This window comes from Chenopodium album, chromosome 23 (genome assembly GCF_948465745.1).
Source record: "Chenopodium album chromosome 23, dcCheAlbu1.1, whole genome shotgun sequence".
Lineage (NCBI taxonomy): Eukaryota > Viridiplantae > Streptophyta > Magnoliopsida > Caryophyllales > Amaranthaceae > Chenopodium > Chenopodium album.
Genome location: NC_137856.1, coordinates 20,259,735 through 20,278,007, shown reverse-complemented (window position 1 = coordinate 20,278,007; position 18,273 = coordinate 20,259,735). Strand labels below are relative to the sequence as shown.

At 30.8% G+C, this 18,273-nt stretch overlaps 1 protein-coding gene and 1 non-coding gene across 2 annotated transcripts; one reads left to right on the top strand and one right to left on the bottom strand.

Annotated features, from left to right (window-relative positions):
- Nucleotides 1-733: 733 nt before the first annotated feature.
- On the bottom strand, nucleotides 734-840 carry LOC145609911 (small nucleolar RNA R71). Its single transcript, XR_014106179.1, has one exon. It is a non-coding gene; the product is annotated as a small nucleolar RNA R71 (small nucleolar RNA).
- Nucleotides 841-1,779: 939 nt separating this feature from the next.
- On the top strand, nucleotides 1,780-17,090 carry LOC145607102 (protein FAR1-RELATED SEQUENCE 5-like). Its single transcript, XM_081662867.1, has 6 exons — nucleotides 1,780-1,952; nucleotides 6,366-6,421; nucleotides 10,071-11,065; nucleotides 14,175-14,970; nucleotides 16,661-16,982; nucleotides 17,087-17,090. The coding sequence occupies exons 1-6, from the start codon at nucleotides 1,780-1,782 to the stop codon at nucleotides 17,088-17,090; spliced, it is 2,346 nt and encodes a 781-aa protein (XP_081518993.1).
- Nucleotides 17,091-18,273: the final 1,183 nt, after the last annotated feature.

The following is an 18,273-nucleotide window of genomic DNA, read 5'->3' as shown; positions in this document are numbered from 1 at the left end:
AGTGTCCTTAATCTAAAAAACCAACAAAAATATTCCTGCATTTTCTCCTGCATTAGTAATATTAATGTTTGGCAAGTGTGCTTCCTTAGTGGTTCGACCCTATACATATGCATATACTTGTATTAGCGTAATTTAGGAGATAAATAGTTAATTTGATTAGGGTAGTAGCGTCAACGACCTACTCCACCCGCCAATCAAATTTTGGCGTCGTTGCCGGGGAGGCGGCTTGTCTAGCGTTTGTTTTTGCTATTGCTAGAGTCATTTATTTGCTTTCCTTTTTTTTGTTTTGCTTGTTTAATCCTACTTGTCATTGCTAATCGTGTTCTTAGCTTTGTTGTGTTCAAAGAGGGATATGGCAAGGCAAGAGGATGACCTTCTTTTTAGGGAGTTTGGAAGTCCGAAAATTTATGAGCTTACGAGTGGTATACTTCTCCCGACCACTCAGACTAATTTCACAATCCATCCACAATATGCTAGGATGGTACAAATTGAGCAATTTTTCGGAGGGGCAAGTGAAGACCCCATTGAGCATTTGGATCGATTCCTTGATTTGTGTGCAATGATGCAAACAAATGAAGTGAGCCAAGATTACATTCGTATGCATCTCTTTCGACAATCTCTCACCGAAAGAGCAAAGAAATGGCTCAAGCTTTTGAAGCCCCACTCTCTCACCACATGGAAGAGAGTTGCAAAGGCCTTTCTCAAGAGATTCATTTCCGATGAGCAGACCGGGAAAATGAGGAGGAAGATAGCTTCCTTTGAGCAAGGACCGGATGAAACTCTTGGGGAAGCATGGGAAAGGTTTAAGGATTTGATTAGAGCATGTCCTCATCATGAATTTAACCACAATTTGGTCATGAGATTCTTCTATGATGGCTTGGAGCCAATGTCAAGGACCAATCTAGATGCGGGTGCCGGTGGCCAATTGATTACGATCCCACAAAGCCAAGTTGAAGCTACAATTGAAGAAGTGGCTACTAGCTATTCTTGGGGAGGCCAAAGAAGGTCCCAAGGGAATAAAGGAAATCTTTATGAGTTAGAGAAAGTCGGCCAACTTAAGCACATAGTTGAGTTCTTGAATGAAGGTCTTTCCCAGTTGAACTCAAGTGTTGGTTTGGGTTCAAAACCTTCACAAATCATTGATTTCTCATGTGCTCATTGTGGTGGGACGGACCATGATGCATCCTGTTGTAGGGAGTTCAATCTCAAGCATGGTGAAGTTTTAACTTTGAGGGAAGAAGAGTTTGCAACCCAATCTCAATCTCAATCTCAACAACTTCAACAACCTCCAAGGCAAGAAAACTCCTACCCCCAAGATGGACCTCTTTTCAATCCACCAACCCAAAATTTTTCCTACCCTTCCAACCAAATAGGGAACTCTCAAGATCAACATCATGACCAATATCCTCAAGCGTATAAAGAAAAATCCTCACCGACCACACACAAACCCAAATTCATCAACAATCTCAAATCATCACTCAACAAATCCATGAGATCAAATCTCACAATGAAGTTGTTAATTCCCAACTAGTCATAAATTTTTCTCTCTACTCAACCACAAAACTCCCCTTACAATCATCTACTAACGCTTCACACACTTATCAACTCGAAACTAGCAAGGAGGATGAGAGCAAAGAGGACAAGGTTGTAGAGGATGTGGTTGAGAAGAAGGTTCAAAAACAAAATAAGGAGCCATTTGATTTTAGTCAACCATACAAGTTTTAAGGCCCGATTCCCTTTTCTTGTAGGCTTGTTGAGAATGTTGTTTTGAAAAGCCCTATGGCGGTGAGCGTCTGCATAGTTGATATGGTCGATGGTGTGATGGCTAATGAGAGCTTACCTCCATGTGATGTAAGAAATTCAAACCAAGAAAATCTTGAGGTGGCATGTGATATTAATGTTAAGAGTGGTGTTGACAAGGAAGTTAAGGAAAAGGATAAGGTGACAATGAGGTATGATGACTTCCTTGGAGTTCCCGCTTGGTTTGAAGGCTCTCTTGAGGAAGGTGAGGTTGCCCTTCCTAATATTGAGGATTCCAAGCTTGATCCCCCTTTTAGAAAGAAAAGAAAGAAGAGAGAAAAGAGAAGAAGAAACAACAAGAAGAAGAAAAAGAGATAAGATGAGCCACCATTGGCTCTTGATTCATCCTTTCCTTTTCCTTATGGTGATGTGAAACCTCAAGGAGTGATTTTACTCAAGCTTGGGGGCATATATGATTCCATCCTCAAGTTTATGAAGGTGATGTTCATTAATCCACCTTGAATGAGGTGAAGGGTCAAGCTATAGACTATAAACGAGCGCTTCCCGGGAGACAACCCAGAGGATTTCTAACCCTTTTTCTCCCCTTCCTTTCTTTTTCTTTTTGTTTTCTTTCTTTGTTCTCTTTTAATGTTTATTTTGGTGTCATGTCTTGCCTTGAAGGTTGCTTTTTGTAAGCTTAGAGAAAAGTGACATTTAGTGAATCTATTTTATGCTCCTTTATTCTTGTAAGACAACCTCCCGGTGAGACATTTCTTGTTTTTACTCTTTTACTTTTTCTTTGAGTGCTTAGTTTAGGATTAGTTTAGAAAGAAGTTGAATGGTTCGAGGTTATTTGCATTGGTTCTACGAAACCTGGCGTCGTTGATGTTATTATCGAACGATCATTTGTTTGACGATTTGGATTTTATGCCTCGTTTGTGAACCTTTTAGATTTCTTCCTCTTTCTTTTGTTTTGTTTTTCTTTTTGTGTGACAAACATGACTATGGTAAGATAAAATAAATTTGTTTTGGAATTTCCTCATGCATTTGGATTTGATTACCATGATGATGTGTTAAACAATGCTTTTCTTCCTAATTGATGATGAACTACACGGTTTAAGAATGCTTGTGGTTGAGATAGACAAATTTAAAGCTAAGAGCAAGGTTAAGAACTATTGAGGACATTTGAAACCTTAGTTCACGGGAAAGTGGTAAGATGGTGTTGCTCTCTATAGTGGATATGAAGCTCTTTAGTTGGTATTTACTTACTTCCCATCCCTTGTGAGGTTTAAATTATTCAAGCCTTCATCAATCTTGTTGAGCGGCGTTTAGGATCCTTGACTATGCATATCTTAATCCTTGTGTTGTCCTGTAGCTCCCAGATCGTGACCAAGCAACTCTAGGGGAGGAAAAGGGCACCTTTTTTCATTTTTGTTTACTCTTCTTTTTGTTTTGTTACATATTTTGTTTTTATTTTGCATTTGCTCCTCTTGCTAAACCTTTGAGCTTATTCCCTTTCTTGATTATGAGCCACATTACAAGCCTTATGACCCTTTGTTTTCCGTAACCCTTAGTTTTGTGAAGCATTTTGGTTTGAGAGTTTGAATTGTGTTGTAATGAAAATGAGAAAGTAATATGCTCTTTGGATCAAGCAAGAAAGTAAATTGTTTATTTTGTGTGTAATAAAGCAAATGCATTCACAAAAAAGTTGTCCATGGTTAAAAAAAAAGGCAAGGATAAAGAGTTTTAAAAAAAAAGGGCCACCAAAATATTTTAGTTGTTTCGTTTTCTTCCCTAGTTTAAGCATTGAGGACAATGCTTTGTTCAAGCTTGGGGGAGAGTTACTTTGTTTTTGCGTATATTGTGTGTCGATGTTGAATAAGTTTGGGGGAGATTGCATTATTGGAATTTTTTTTTTTTTTTTGATGTTTGGTGACTTCTTGAGTTTGTTTTTTGAGGTTTGATCACCCTTTTGTTTCACTTAGGAAATATCACCAAAATTTTCAAATTTTTTGCCCTGCCTTAACCCTTAGCCTTACGTTACAACGCTACTAAAGACCATTTGACTTTAGAGGGGTGAGGTCAAAGACCGGTGGAGGGAGATAGTTTTCAACCCTATGAAGAGAGTATGCATGGTTGAGATGTTGGGATGACCTTATGGTTCCACATAAATATTTGTTTTTCCGGATCCTTCGAGCAATTATGAGGAGCTAACTAGGGGGTGATTTGAAGCTAGTGGAGAGAACGCGGACCGTCTTGGATGTGGCTAGGGCGGAGAATGAAATCACTAGTACTCTATGCTTAGCTTAGGTTTGTCTCTTTCAACCATGAGCATCTTAGAATGTGTATCCCTCGTTTAATTGAAAAAGGTGACCATTCTTTGGTGCATGTCTCTTTATTGAGTCCAAATAAAGCATTTTCCGCCTTAGGGCTTAATTGGTTTTCTTAAACCTTGTCATGTTTTGTTGGTCATGGTTGTGTTTGCTTTTGGTGTTTGTTTTTCTTTTTCTATTTGTCTTGCCTTGGTTTTTGTTTAGAGTTGTGGGTTTAGCTCTTATGTAACCCTCACGAGAGCACACTCGTCCTCTAGGGCGATTTAGGGGTAGAGCTTGTCTTTAGTTGCTAAAATAGACCGTGATTCCAACGTAAGTGAGTTAGTGTACATTCTTATCTCCTTTAGTGTCTTAGCTTTGCTTGAATAATTCACTCCCGTTCTCTCGTGTTTCGTGTTAATTTGCTCGAGGACGAGCAAAAGATTAGCTTGGGGGAGTTTGATAAGTGACTTTTATGTCACTTTTAGGGTATTTTTATGCTTATTTTTCAGTTTCTTTTCTATATAATTTCCCTAATTTACGCTTTATTTCTCTCTTCTTCGTATTTTCCTTATTCGGTCTTTATTTTGAGTATTTTGTAGTTTTAAATAGTATTTAGTTTAATTTCATAATTTATTTATGTTTCTTATTCTCTAATGTGTCTAGTCTTGGTTCTAGTTAATAATACTCTTCTGGTTTTCCTCTTTCTTTTATTTTCTAGTTTGTTTTCTTTATTTTCTTTATTTTCTTTTGATTTTATTATTTCTTTTAGTTTTAGTTTTTATTTTACTTTATTTATCTTATTTTATTTTATTTTATCTCTTGATTTTCCACTCGTGTTTATCTTGTAAGGCGTGTTTGGTATTCTGGGTTTAAGCACAAATTTCAAGGTCAATTGGTATGCATTGGAAGTTCAGGACCCGATTCAAATATGTTCAACAAAAGTCCATCTTGCTTGCTGCTCTTGTTGCTGCCCATTAACCATCATCGCACCCTTCACTATCCTACACCACCCCAAACAACACACACCAACATCACAACACTTCCCCTGCTCACGCAAACCAGCCCACGTAACTCCCTTCTCACCCATTACCACCAGCCAATTCCCCTGCTCCAATACACCAAGCGGCCACCGTAATTACCACCACACACCACCAGCCACAACAACCCAACAATGACAGGAAACCACGCAAACCAGCCCACGCAACTCCCCTGTTTCAACCAGCCACCACCAATCTCCGTACCTATAGCCGCAACATCAACGACCGTGCAATCCCAGTCGTACTTCACCTCTATCCCACCAAAACCAACACAGTAGCCCCTGCTGCCCTTAATCATCACCGGCCACGCATTCCCACCAACTCGAAACTCACAGCCACCAACTTGAAACTCACAGCCACCACAAAACCTGAGCAGCTGCGGCATCAACAACACCAAAACCGCAACACCTCTGCTTCCATTCGAACCCCAGCAATCACAACCAAATGCACAGTCAATAACAGCAGCTAACCACCACCATCAACCGCCAACAACACCAATTGAATTCCGCAGACCCACGGCCGCTTCTTTTTCATTCTAATTTCCTCAATTCAAAGCATAAGCTCAGAGCGGACGCTCCGATTTGGATTGCGCGACCGCTCCTCATTTCCATTAAAAATCATGTGACTTACTCGTGAAAGCTCAGGCAATATTCAATCAATGGCTGTGATTTGAGGTCAGCTGGAGGTGAGCTTTGAGCCGCTTGTTGATGATGATGGCTGATGGTATTTGATAGTGAGTGAAGCAGGCGATTAAAACCCCCATTTTAGAGCAACCAAAATCAAAGAAGAGGATGGGTCTGATGGTGGGATTTGTTGGTTTATTTTATTTCATTTCTTTTATTGTTATTTTCTTTTCTTAATTCTTTTTATTTCTCTCCATTTTTTTATTTCTTTCTTTATTTTATTTTTCCCCTTTTATTTTTCTTATTTTCCTAAGTTAGTATAAATACCTATTTTTTGAGTGATTATTAATCATCTATGATTCTATTTTCTTAATTAGTTTTAGGAGAACTTCTCTCTTTTTGAGTTAGATTAGAGAATTTTAGAGGGAGAAAGTAGATTATTGTTCAAGCTTCTTCATTGTATTCAACATTTGGTCAAGTTTATTTCAATCAAGGCAATAGTTCCAAGTTTTCATCTTTAATCAAGTTCATTTTTAGTAATCTCTAATCCCTTCTTTTAGCTTTATTTATTTGCTGTGTATTTGTTATTTTCATCTATCTCTTTAGTTGAACTAGTTGGTATTGATTTTATTGTTTTTAATCATTGACAGGGTGAAGTCGTATCCCCAAATCAAAAGCAAAACGTTTTGCGTGAGACTGGACTCACGTGAGTCCGGGCTCATTAATTAAAAAGGCGCGGGCCTGACCAACCCGACCAAAGCCCGCGCGCCATTTTATAAATTGTCTTAATTTTGTCGTTTTCATCATTTTAATCATTTTCATAAAATTTCGAGCGCCGTCATTCACTGAAATTCAACCACTTCATTTCCCCAAATTTCATATAATTCAAATCTGCAAATTCCATAAAAACATGGAAAAATCAAACAATAGGATGATGATTGAAGGAGATTCTGATTCACCTATAGAATCAATTTCCAGCTCAATTACTGCTAAAAAAGGTACAATTTAATTCATAATTTTCATTGCATGTAATTTCAAATTTCATATAATATTGATTTCGATTTATAATTCGCATGATTTCAGATTGTATTATACCGATTTTGAAATATGAATTTCGACTTATAATTCGCATGCAAGCCAAATTGAATTTCAGATCGTATTAAATTTCAATTTAATATCAGATCGTATTTAAATTGGAGTTAATTTCTACTTATTATTTGCAATTAATGCCAATCGAATTTCATATCGTAGTTAATTTCAACTTATAATTTGAAATCAGGCCTAATTTATTTTCAAATAGTCATTTTACTATAATATTCGATCGAATTCAATTTCAACTTATGATTTGCATGCAAAGCTATTTTTGATAATTTCATATTGAAATTCAAATATACTAACACTAATGATGAATGCAGCAGATAATGTTATTCTAGAAGAATATATAAATGAAGAAAGAGATGATGCAGAAAGAGATGAAGATGCTGCAAGTATAATAGGTATACAGATAATTAAATGTTCTGTAAAAGTATACTCTATAATTTATTGATGTAATTGCAGATAATATAATTCCTGATTAATAAAACCTATTTCCTAAACAAAATTAGTAAAATAATCTAATTCCTGAAAATTTCAAAATATTTCTAACTGCATTTAAAAATCTAGTATCCCTGCCTGACTATTATTATTTTAAATGTGACTATGATTATTTTAAAACTGACTATCATTATTTAAAACCTGACGATCATTATTTATTTCTTGAATAATTTTATTTTAAACCTGACTATCATATATCTAAATATTATTAACCTAAAACTGACTATCAATATCTATTTTCTGACAAGAACTATCTAATTCCTGACTAATATATGATAATTCCTGAGTATTATAAATTTTAAAACATATAATTATTGTATTTTATATTAATATTACAATTCCTGACTATTATTATCTATTTTCTGACTAATATTATCTTAAACCTGACTAAGTTATAATACATGAGAATATTATTATCCTAAAACTGACTATCCATATCTATTTTTTGACAATAATTATCTAATACCTGACTAATATATGCTAATTTCTGACTAATGTTATAAATCTTAAAACATTTAATTACTCTATTTAAATATTGATATTATTATTCCTGAATATTATTATCTATTTTCTGACAAATATTATCTAAAACCTGACGAGTTATAATGTATCAAAATATTATTATTTTTAAACTGACTATACATATCTATTTTCTGACACGAACTATCTAATTACTGACTAACATGATGTAATTACTCTATTTAAATATTGATATTATTATTCCTGAATATTATTATCTATTTTCTGACTAATATTATATTAAACCTGACGAGTTATAATGTATCAAAATATTATTATTTTTAAACTGACTATACATATCTATTTCTGACAAGAACTATCTAATTCCTGACTAACATAATGTAATTCCTGGGTATAATAAATTTTCAAACATTTAATTATTGACTATTATTATCTGTTTCCTGACTAATTTTATCTTAAACCTGACTGAGTTAATTTTATTTCTGAATAATATATCATAATACTTGATCTATAAAATTTAATTCCTGTTTAAGATATGCTAATTCCTAAGTATAAGCTACTGATATCATCAACCAAAACACAAAAGAAAATAACATCAACCAAATTTCCAAAAATAAAATAACATCAACCAAATTTCCAAAAATAAAATACATAAACTAAATTTCCAAATTATATATTACTGAAATGTTATTTAATTATGATAAAGTACAAAACATTGAAAATAAGCTACAAAGATAATCTTCCTCAATTTTAATTCTTTTTGCCTCTCTGCATGGATGATTTGCCTCTTCTCTTTTTCTCTTTAATTTGTTGACTTCTTCTTCAGCAAAAACAAAACGTAATCCATTCAGAAATTCAGCCCAGTCTTGCACCATGCCATTATGAAACCCATAACCCTTATGCCTCATAATGTCATATGCAACCCACCATTCATTTGAATTATGATTTCTTCTTACTGTTTCTGGAATCCAATATTTATAATACCATAATTCATTATAATATCTACATGTACAGTTAATCATTGACTGGGCTTTGAATGTGCACCTAGGGAAAATATGCATGCAAAGTATTTCTTCAACAGCCATTGCTGGATGTGCATCTTCTAAGGCGTCAATTGGGTGTGGGATTTGATTAGCCATCTAAACAAAACAAAATGAAAACATAAATCATAACAAAACTCAATAAAACAACACTAACAAAGGTATAATCATAATACGAAAAAAATATACCTTTTGTAATAGCAATAGTTAAATTCTTATAAGATTAATTAAAATTTCTAACTGAAGCAGTTTAAATGGATATTTTTTTTTTGTTTTTCCTAATACAGTTTGTTATCAATATGGTTTCTTATATATAATGTTAAGAATGTGAATAGATGCAGTGTTTTGGAAGAGGGAGAGTCATGCCTTTTCAATTATGTCTTTTCATTTATAATTAACCTCTTTTCTAGTAAATTCATTTCATTTTATTCAATTAATTTTATGTCTGGTAAATGATTTTACGTGTTTTTTGAAAACGGAATAGGGAAGGTCATGAGTTATTAAATTCTAATTTCCTGACTATATTTATCTTAAACCTGACCATATCATTTATGTCCTGAGTAATATATATTATCTATTTTCCTGACTAATATAACTTTATTCCTGAATATTATAATCTAATTTCTGATTCGAACAATATTTTGATATTTTGACTATTTTTTGTTACTAAAATTAAATTAATATTATTCCTGATTGAAACAAGTTTATTCCTGAAGCATACAATTTAATTCCTGATATATTCAAATTAATTCCTGAATAAAATTTAAAATACCTGACGTACATATTTTATTTCCTGGCCAAAGAAATCTTAAAGCTGACAAACTTAATCTTATTTCTGATTGAAACAATTTTATTCCTGAAATATATAATCTAATTCCTGATATCATAATATTTTAATACCTGACATACAAAATTTAATTCCTGACAAAACAAAACTAATAAGTGACATAAATAATCTAATTCCTGAAAAAATAATCAACAACATATTATAATCAGATACAAATATTATTATTTATGACTGATATTTTCTATTTCCTGCTTAAATATAAACCTAAACCTGACTGAGATTATTTATTTCCTGACTATTATTTAGTAATTTTTGATTTAAATAATGTAATTCCTAACTAAGACATGATAATTCTTAAGTATCATAAATTTAAAGAATATTTATTTACTGTGTATAATATTTTATTTCCTGACAAAAATAAATTATGATATGTTTCATATATACTTTTCTTGCAGATTATTACAAATATGACAAGGATGAAAACATAAGTAAATGTCTAGCAGGTTATACTGTATCAGACTACAATGAGGGATTTGTTTTATACAAAGCTCATTCAAGGTCTGTTGGTTTCAGTGTCAGAAAATCAACAAAGAGAAGAGATAATAATGATAAATTGTATGAGTTTTATTTTAGGTGTTCTAAAGAAGGGCATACAAAGGGTAAAATGAAGATGGCAGCTGAACAAAATTCAGTGGAAATACCCATGTTGGGTAAAACTGATGAAAAAAAGAGAAAAGATAGGGAGGTAAATGAGACAAGAACTGGATGCAAAGCTCATATTCGTTTCAAGAAAACCAAAGAAGGAAGTTTCGAAGCTGTTACACATGAGTTGGAGCATAATCATGAATTGGTTATAGCAGTTCAACGTCATCATCTAAGATCAGAAAGGCAAATATCAGCACCAATGGGTGAACTAATTGAAAGCATGGTTGAAAGTGGTATCAAACCAATGGATGCTTACAATTATATCACCAATGAAGCTGGAGGAGAAGAATGTGTAAGTCATACTAAGAGAGACCACCTTAACTATGTATCAAGGGTGAAAATGAGAATGGTTGAAGGTGGAGACATGCAGAATGTATTGGATACCCTTCAAGAGAGAGCAGATAATGATCCTTCATTCTTTTATAGACTGAAATTTGGAGAAGAAAACAATGTAGTGAGCTATTTTTGGCGTGATTCTCAAATGCTTGAAGATTTCAAAGCCTATGGTGATGTTTTAATCTTCGATACAACATACAGAACAAACAAATATGGGTTGATATGTGCACCATTTGTTGGTATAAACTGTCACTGGAGAACAACAATGTTTGGATGTGCATTTATAAGTGACGAAAAGACTGACACATTTGTTTGGCTTCTTAAAATTTTCAAAAAGTCGATGTGTGGAATCGAACCAAAATCAATCTTCACTGATCAGGATCTTGCAATGAGTAACGCCATACCAGAGGTAAGAATTTTATTCTTCATAATATATTGTTTCTGGATTAGAATAACTTAATAACTGATAAAAACAGATCAATACCTGACAGAAATTATATAATTCCTGATAAATATCCGTTTAATTCTTGACTAATAATATATATTTCATGTTCATAATTTAATGTAATATAATTCTTGATCAAAAATATATTAATTCTGATAAAATAAAGGCAATACCTGACTAAGATATATTAATAAGTTCAAATTATTTAATATTGATTGACAGAATCTTATTCATGATAGTAAGATCCTTAATCCTGATATAAGTTTTCTAATATGTGATTGAAATTAAGTCATTACTAATTCAAATTTATTTAATTTCATTTCAAGTTTAATTCTGAGCAAAATGTTATAATTACTGAGTAAAATATTCTTATTCCTGATTGTGATAATTTATTTTATTTCTGAAATAAATATGGAATATATAACAAATTAATAAAATTCCTGACTAAAATAATATAATTCCTGACGAAAAATTATTAATACTAAAAAAAATAATCAATATATGAATAAAAACCAACAAAACCATATCATTTTAAACCATTACTAAATAAATCTTTTGATAATAAAAACAGGAAATACAGAAACATAAACAAAAAAGCATATCATATTTTCCATATATTTTAATGATATTGATTGTGACTAGAAATTTACAGAAAAAAAAAGATAAAGAAAAAACCCTAAAATCATAATCTTCTTGTTGTTCTTCCTCAGATATTAACCTTGTTTTTTCTTTTGATCTTCTTTTTGTTCTTTCTCTTCCTTCTTGTGTTGATCTTCTTCTTTCTGCTTTTTGTTCTGGGTTTCCTGCCATATCTCTTGTGCTCTCTTTCTCTTACTTAGTTCTTCGATTTCATTCTTTTCAACCTTTTCATAGAGCTTCATCAATCCATTCTTCACTCTATCTCTTCTATCCACCAGTTCATTTAATTTTTTTTCAAAGTTATCAATTGCATTTTCTTCTGGATCGTTTGATGAGGTAGAAGACTGAGAATTGTTTTGCATATTTGACAAATATTGAGGATCGTTTGATGAAGTAGAAGACTGAGAATTGTTTTCCATTTTTGAGGAATATTGTAAAAAAAGTTTGTTTTAGGAGAGAGAATATACCAAAGTACAAAAACATGCAAAATGTATGAGTAAATAATACTTTTATAGACAAATAAAAAATATTAAAAAAAAAAAGATAATTTTTAAATATATTCCTTTTTATTATTATTATATTATTTTGGTCCTTATCCAGTACAACAAGTACAATTCTGATTATTATATTTTTTTAGTCCTTATCCAAAACTCCAAGTGAACACTAAGACTGTTAATTCCTGACCAAAATATACTAATACCTTTCATAATTCATCTAAAATCAGACCAAAATATACTAATTCCTGACCAATATATGCTAATTCCTGATTAAAATAATTATATTCCTAATATGCATTTCTTCTTGTTTGTGGGTGATGAGTTATTCCAAGACACCTTGTAACCTACAATAACATATAATAGATGTTAGTTTATATGCAACAATATTTCAACAAACATAAGTTATTCACATTTTAGGCATACAGACCTGTTCACTGTGGTGCTTGGGCACCATAATGAGGATAACCAGGTGGTGGCCAAGTCCCATTTTGCTTCATCATGTACTCAATGATACAGTCAGCCAAAAAACCAGGGTCATCTGTGCTCCCCACATGTATGTTATATATATTCTGATTAGGTAACCTCCTAATCATCTTGAATACATCACCATCATCCTCTAATGTCCTATACTTCCCCTTATAAATATACTGAAATACAGGGTATAGAAGGTCAATTGATCCTTCTATTGGATCATCCATATCACGAAGTTGATCTTCAAATGCGATTGTTGTATCTTGCAAGTTATTTTTCCCAATCTCATATTCAATATCAATTACAACAGACAAATACTTAAATCTGAGAATCACCTTATTCTCCTCCATTTCTAAAACAAAAATTCCAACAATAAATAAATAACAACACATAAAAACAAGATCCAAAAAATATTCAGAAGAAATATTTTAAAATTATTTTTGTAGAAAAAGAATTTACCTGAAACGTAATGAGTGATTTATAAAACTCAAGAATAAGTTTTCCTTTGTTGTTTGTACAGTTACAATTTAGCTCAAATATGTGTAATATATAAAGAAATTGAAGTTAAGATGCAAAGTTGAATTATAAAGGAAATGATTTATAAAAGGAAAAAAGTTACTGTTTTTTAGCCGTTTATTAGGGCCCAAATGGCAGAATTACAGTGGAAGATTAATTTGACTAATAATCTGACAAATATGTTGATTTTAAAAATATTGATTCTAAGTTTAAATAAAAAGTCTAAAAATTTTTAATTACTGATCTAAAGACATTTATACCTGATTTAAATTTTCTATTATCTGACTAAAATTTTCTAATTTCTAACTCTAATATTGTTATGCCTAATAAAAATATGTTTTACATAATAAAACTTATTCCTGACTGAAATATTTTAATTCCTGAGTGAATATTTGTATTTCCTGATTTTAATAGTCATATTGCAAATATCTAACTCTACTATTATTATGCTTGAGAAAATTATACATAATGTCTTACATAAATTATCTAATTGCTGACTCAATTCATTTATTCCTGATTATAATAATCATTTTTCAAATTTCTAACTCTAATATTATTATTCCTGGGAAAAATATACATAATGTATTACATATATTATCTAATTCCTGACTAAAATTTTATAATTCCTGACTAATTGTTTTTAATTCCTGATTTTAGTAATAATAATATTGGGAATTTCAAACTATAATATTGTTATGGCTGAGAAAAATATACATATGTCTTACATATGTTATCTAATTCCTGACTAAAAGTATGTAATTCCTGACCAAATGTTTTTAATTCCTGATTATACTAATAATCAAATTGCTAATTTCTAACTCTTATATTGTTATGCTTGAGAAAAATAGACAAATGTCTTACATAATTTATGTAATTCCTGACTAAATGTTTTTAATTTCTGATTATAATAGTCATATTACTGACTACAGTAATTTTAATTTTTGTTGCAGGTTTATCCAAACTCAAGACATAGGCTATGTCTATGGCATTTGCAAAAGAATTTTGTCTCACACTTTGGAACTCTAAAAACCAATCCTGAATTCAAAAATATGTTTCACAAATGCTTAAGTGGATGTGATTCTGAATCTGACTTTGAAGACTGTTGGCACAAGATGGTTCAAAAACATGGGCTAGAGAAAAAAGAATGGTTTGATAGGTTATACGATCTACGAGATAAATGGTGCACAACATTGAGCAAGGATATTTTCTCAGCTAGAATTCTTTCATCTCAAAGGGTAGAAGTAACAAACAGAGCAATTTCATTTAAGGCCAACAAAACCACAAAGCTTTTGGAGTTCTTTCATATTTTTGAGGCTACTGTGAAAAGATGGAGAAGCACTGAAAAGAGTGACAACTTCAGATGTACTACTGAGAGACCAAGAACAACAACAAAGATATTAAAACATGCAGCTGAAGTTTATACTCTAAACTTATACAAGGATTTTAGGCTGGAATTTGAAACAAGTCTTGGAGCATATGCAAGAGAAAAAGCCACTTCAATGCAATATGTCAAATTCTTTGATGTTTCTCTTGATGAAGATTATATGCACACCTATCAAGTCATATATTACACTCAAAACAATGAGTTTATGTGTTCTTGTATGTGCTTCACAGAGACTGGATTGCTGTGCTTTCACATTATCAAGATAATGCAAATGTACGGCATACATGCTATACCAGAGAGATACATTCTTAAACGTTGGACCAAGCTTGCTAAATCAAACATTTGGGATGGCAGTGAATCAGGTACGTACATACTTTGTTATTTTAAAATTTATTTCATGTTTATTTAGTATAAAAAAAATATCTTTATTCCTGAGATAAACATTTTAATTACTGTCATAAATAATTTGCTGACATAGATGAAAACTTAATGTCTGATGTGAAAAATATATAATACATGAAAAAGATAATAATATTCCTGATTGAAACAAGTTTATTCCTGAAACATACAATTTAATTCCTGATATATTCAAATTAATTCCTGAATAAAATTTAAAATACCTGACATACATATTTTAATTCCTGACCAAAGAAATCTTAAAACTGACAAACTATATCTTATTCCTGATCCTTTCTAATTTATAATAACTAATTTCTGATTGAAACATTTTTATTCTTGAAACAATCTAATTCCTATGTAATCAAAAAATTTTAATACCTGACACACATAATTTAATTCCTGACAAAACAACTCTAATAAGTGAAAAAAATAATCTAATTCCTGAACAAAATGAACACTGAACAACATATTATAATATAATACCAATATTATTATCCATGAATAAAATATTATAATATCTGATACATTTATTATTAAGACTGATATAAAATCAGATTTATTTTACACATAAAATTATATAAATATTTAAAAACTTATACATTGGTACCACTTCCTGCTTCATTAGGAAGCCTTTCAGTACCATCAGCATTAAAAATTCTAATATAAATGTTATAATGATCATGATAAACATCTAGTCTGTCTCCAACAACTATGTTGTTTGCAGCTACAAAGTTTTCCCATTCACGATCAATCAACATACCACCACAACCTGTATTTTCTGGTATGCTTATGAATCTTACTTCCTAATGTCTATCTTCTCTGCCATTCTTCCCAGCAAACACTCTAACAAAGTTCTTGAATTTCAGAAGAAAAAATTTCCAATCTTCAGAAAGACCCTGAAAGAAAAAAAAAATGATATCATTTAATATTTACTAAAACACAAAACAAATTTATAAATTTAAAAGTTAATGTAATATATTTACCATATTAATGCGATCAATTGGTTTAACAATAATTGTACACTTCTCCTTATTTGCGTAGAAATCAACCATTATTTTGATGATAGATTAGATGAAGAAAAATATAAGTTATTTTTACAAGAATGCACCTTTTATAGAACACAATAGAGGTTGTTATAATATAACTCTTTTAATAGAAAAAACTTAATTTAGAACAGCCTTTAAATAGAAAAGAGTAATGTATGAACAATAATAATTAATCTGTAATTTAACAGAAAAATTTATAACCTTAGTCAAATTAGAATGACTTTTTAATGATGCAATAAATGACTTTTTCTACATTATAATGAATTTTCAATGAGGCAATAAATTACTTTATTCTGTTTTGTAAGACTTTTTTCAGAAATGCAATAAATTAGTTTTTCAGATTTGTATCAGTTTCAACAACATAATTTTTCTTTTTGAAAAATTTGACATTTCTTCTGACAATTAAAATTTATCAGGAATAATATCAAAGTACACAAGAATAAAATCAATTTTGTCAGAAAATTTATGGCTGAAACAGAAAATAAAAATATTATCGCATAGCTCGTTGCTGACTTTTATTTTCATGATATAAATAATTTTATTTCTGATATTATAATATTATTATTCATATTACTAACAAAAATGTAGTAATCTTTTTTTTTATTAGGAAATTCAACCACAGATCATTCATTAATAAACACTCCTTGGAGGCAATCAATAACAAAGAATTTTTACAACCTTGTGATAATATGTCAAGGGAATGAAGAAGCATCAAAAATATGTGATGATGCTTTGGAACAAATGTACAAATCTGTAAGGAAAGTGTTCCAAACAAATGAAGAAAAAATTCGTGAACTTGATGAAGAAGAAGAAAGAAGAAATACAGTTAAAGATCCAAAACGACCAAAAACAAAGGGAAGGCCAAAGAAGAACAAAAGAATTAGAGGACATTTTGAAAGAAAAAGAACAGCAACAAGAGATCCAAATGAGTTTGGAACAATAACTCCTAATCCACAACTCATTTAATTCATCCCTATTGCTGCCTTCTTCTATCATAAAGCCAATCTTCAAATTTTTTATTTTATTATTCAAGATAATTGTAAACAATACTATATTTTGGCATTTTGAGGTTTGATTACTCCTGAATAAACTAATTTTAATCCTGATTTACACAATTTCATGCCTGATTTAATTTTTGATAACTCAATTTTATTACTGACTATTACATTTTAATTTCTGATAACCGAGTTTTAATTCCTGAGTTAATTCTTGACTTCTAGAATCTTATTCTTAAGCAAACTAATTGTATCACTGACTAACACAATATCATTCCTGACTTTAAAAATCTTATTCCTGACTAACTCAAGTTTATTCCTGACTGACTCAACTCTATTCCTGATTTAAAAAATCTTAATCCTGATTAAATCAAGTTTATTCCTGACTAATTCAAGTTTATTCTTGTCTAAACAATACTATATTTTGGAATTTTGAGGTTTGATTACTTCTGAAAAAAATTATTTTATTTTCTGATTAGATAAATGTTATTCCTGACTAACCTTACTTTATTACTGACTTTAAAAATCTTATTGCTGAGTAACTGAAGTTTATTCCTGACATCCAAAATTTTATTCCTGACTAAACTAATTTTAATCCTGATTTACACAATTTCATGCCTGATTTAATTTGTGATAACTCAATTTTATTACTGACTATTACATTTTAATTTCTGATAATCGAGTTTTAATTCCTGAATTAATTCTTGACCTCTAGAATCTTATTCTTAAGTAAACTAATTGTATTACTGGCTAACACAATATCATTCCTGACTTTAAAAATCTTATTCCTGACTAACCCAAGTTTATTCCTGACATACTCAACTCTATTCCTGATTTAAAAAATCTAATTCCTGATTAACTCAAGTTTATTCCTGACAGACTCAACTCTATTCCTGATTTAAAAAAAAAACTAGTTCCTGATTAACTAAAGTTTATTCCTGAGTAACTCAACTTAATTCCTGTCTAAATGAAGTTTATTCCTGACTAACTCAAGTTTATTCCTGACTAACAAAATTTTATTCTTAACCAAAAGAATTTAATTGCTAAAATAAATAAAGTAATTTCTGAGAAGAGTAATTTAATTTATGACAAACATTTTCTTCATTTTAAGTTTGATATTTAAAATTTTTAAAATTAAAATTTGATATTAATTTCTGACACAAGTATTTTAATGTATGACTAATATATAGATGTATGATTAATAGAAAACGGATTTAATAAAAAA

Coding starts and splice junctions, on each gene's coding strand:
- LOC145607102 (XM_081662867.1), top strand. CDS start 1,780: ATGGCGGTGAGCGTCTGCATAGTTGATATGGTCGATGGTGTGATGGCT. Junction 6,422..10,070: donor TTGCGTGAGACTGGACTCAC/GTGAGTCCGGGC, acceptor CTTTTCTTGCAG/ATTATTACAAATATGACAAG. Junction 11,066..14,174: donor TGAGTAACGCCATACCAGAG/GTAAGAATTTTA, acceptor TTTTTGTTGCAG/GTTTATCCAAACTCAAGACA.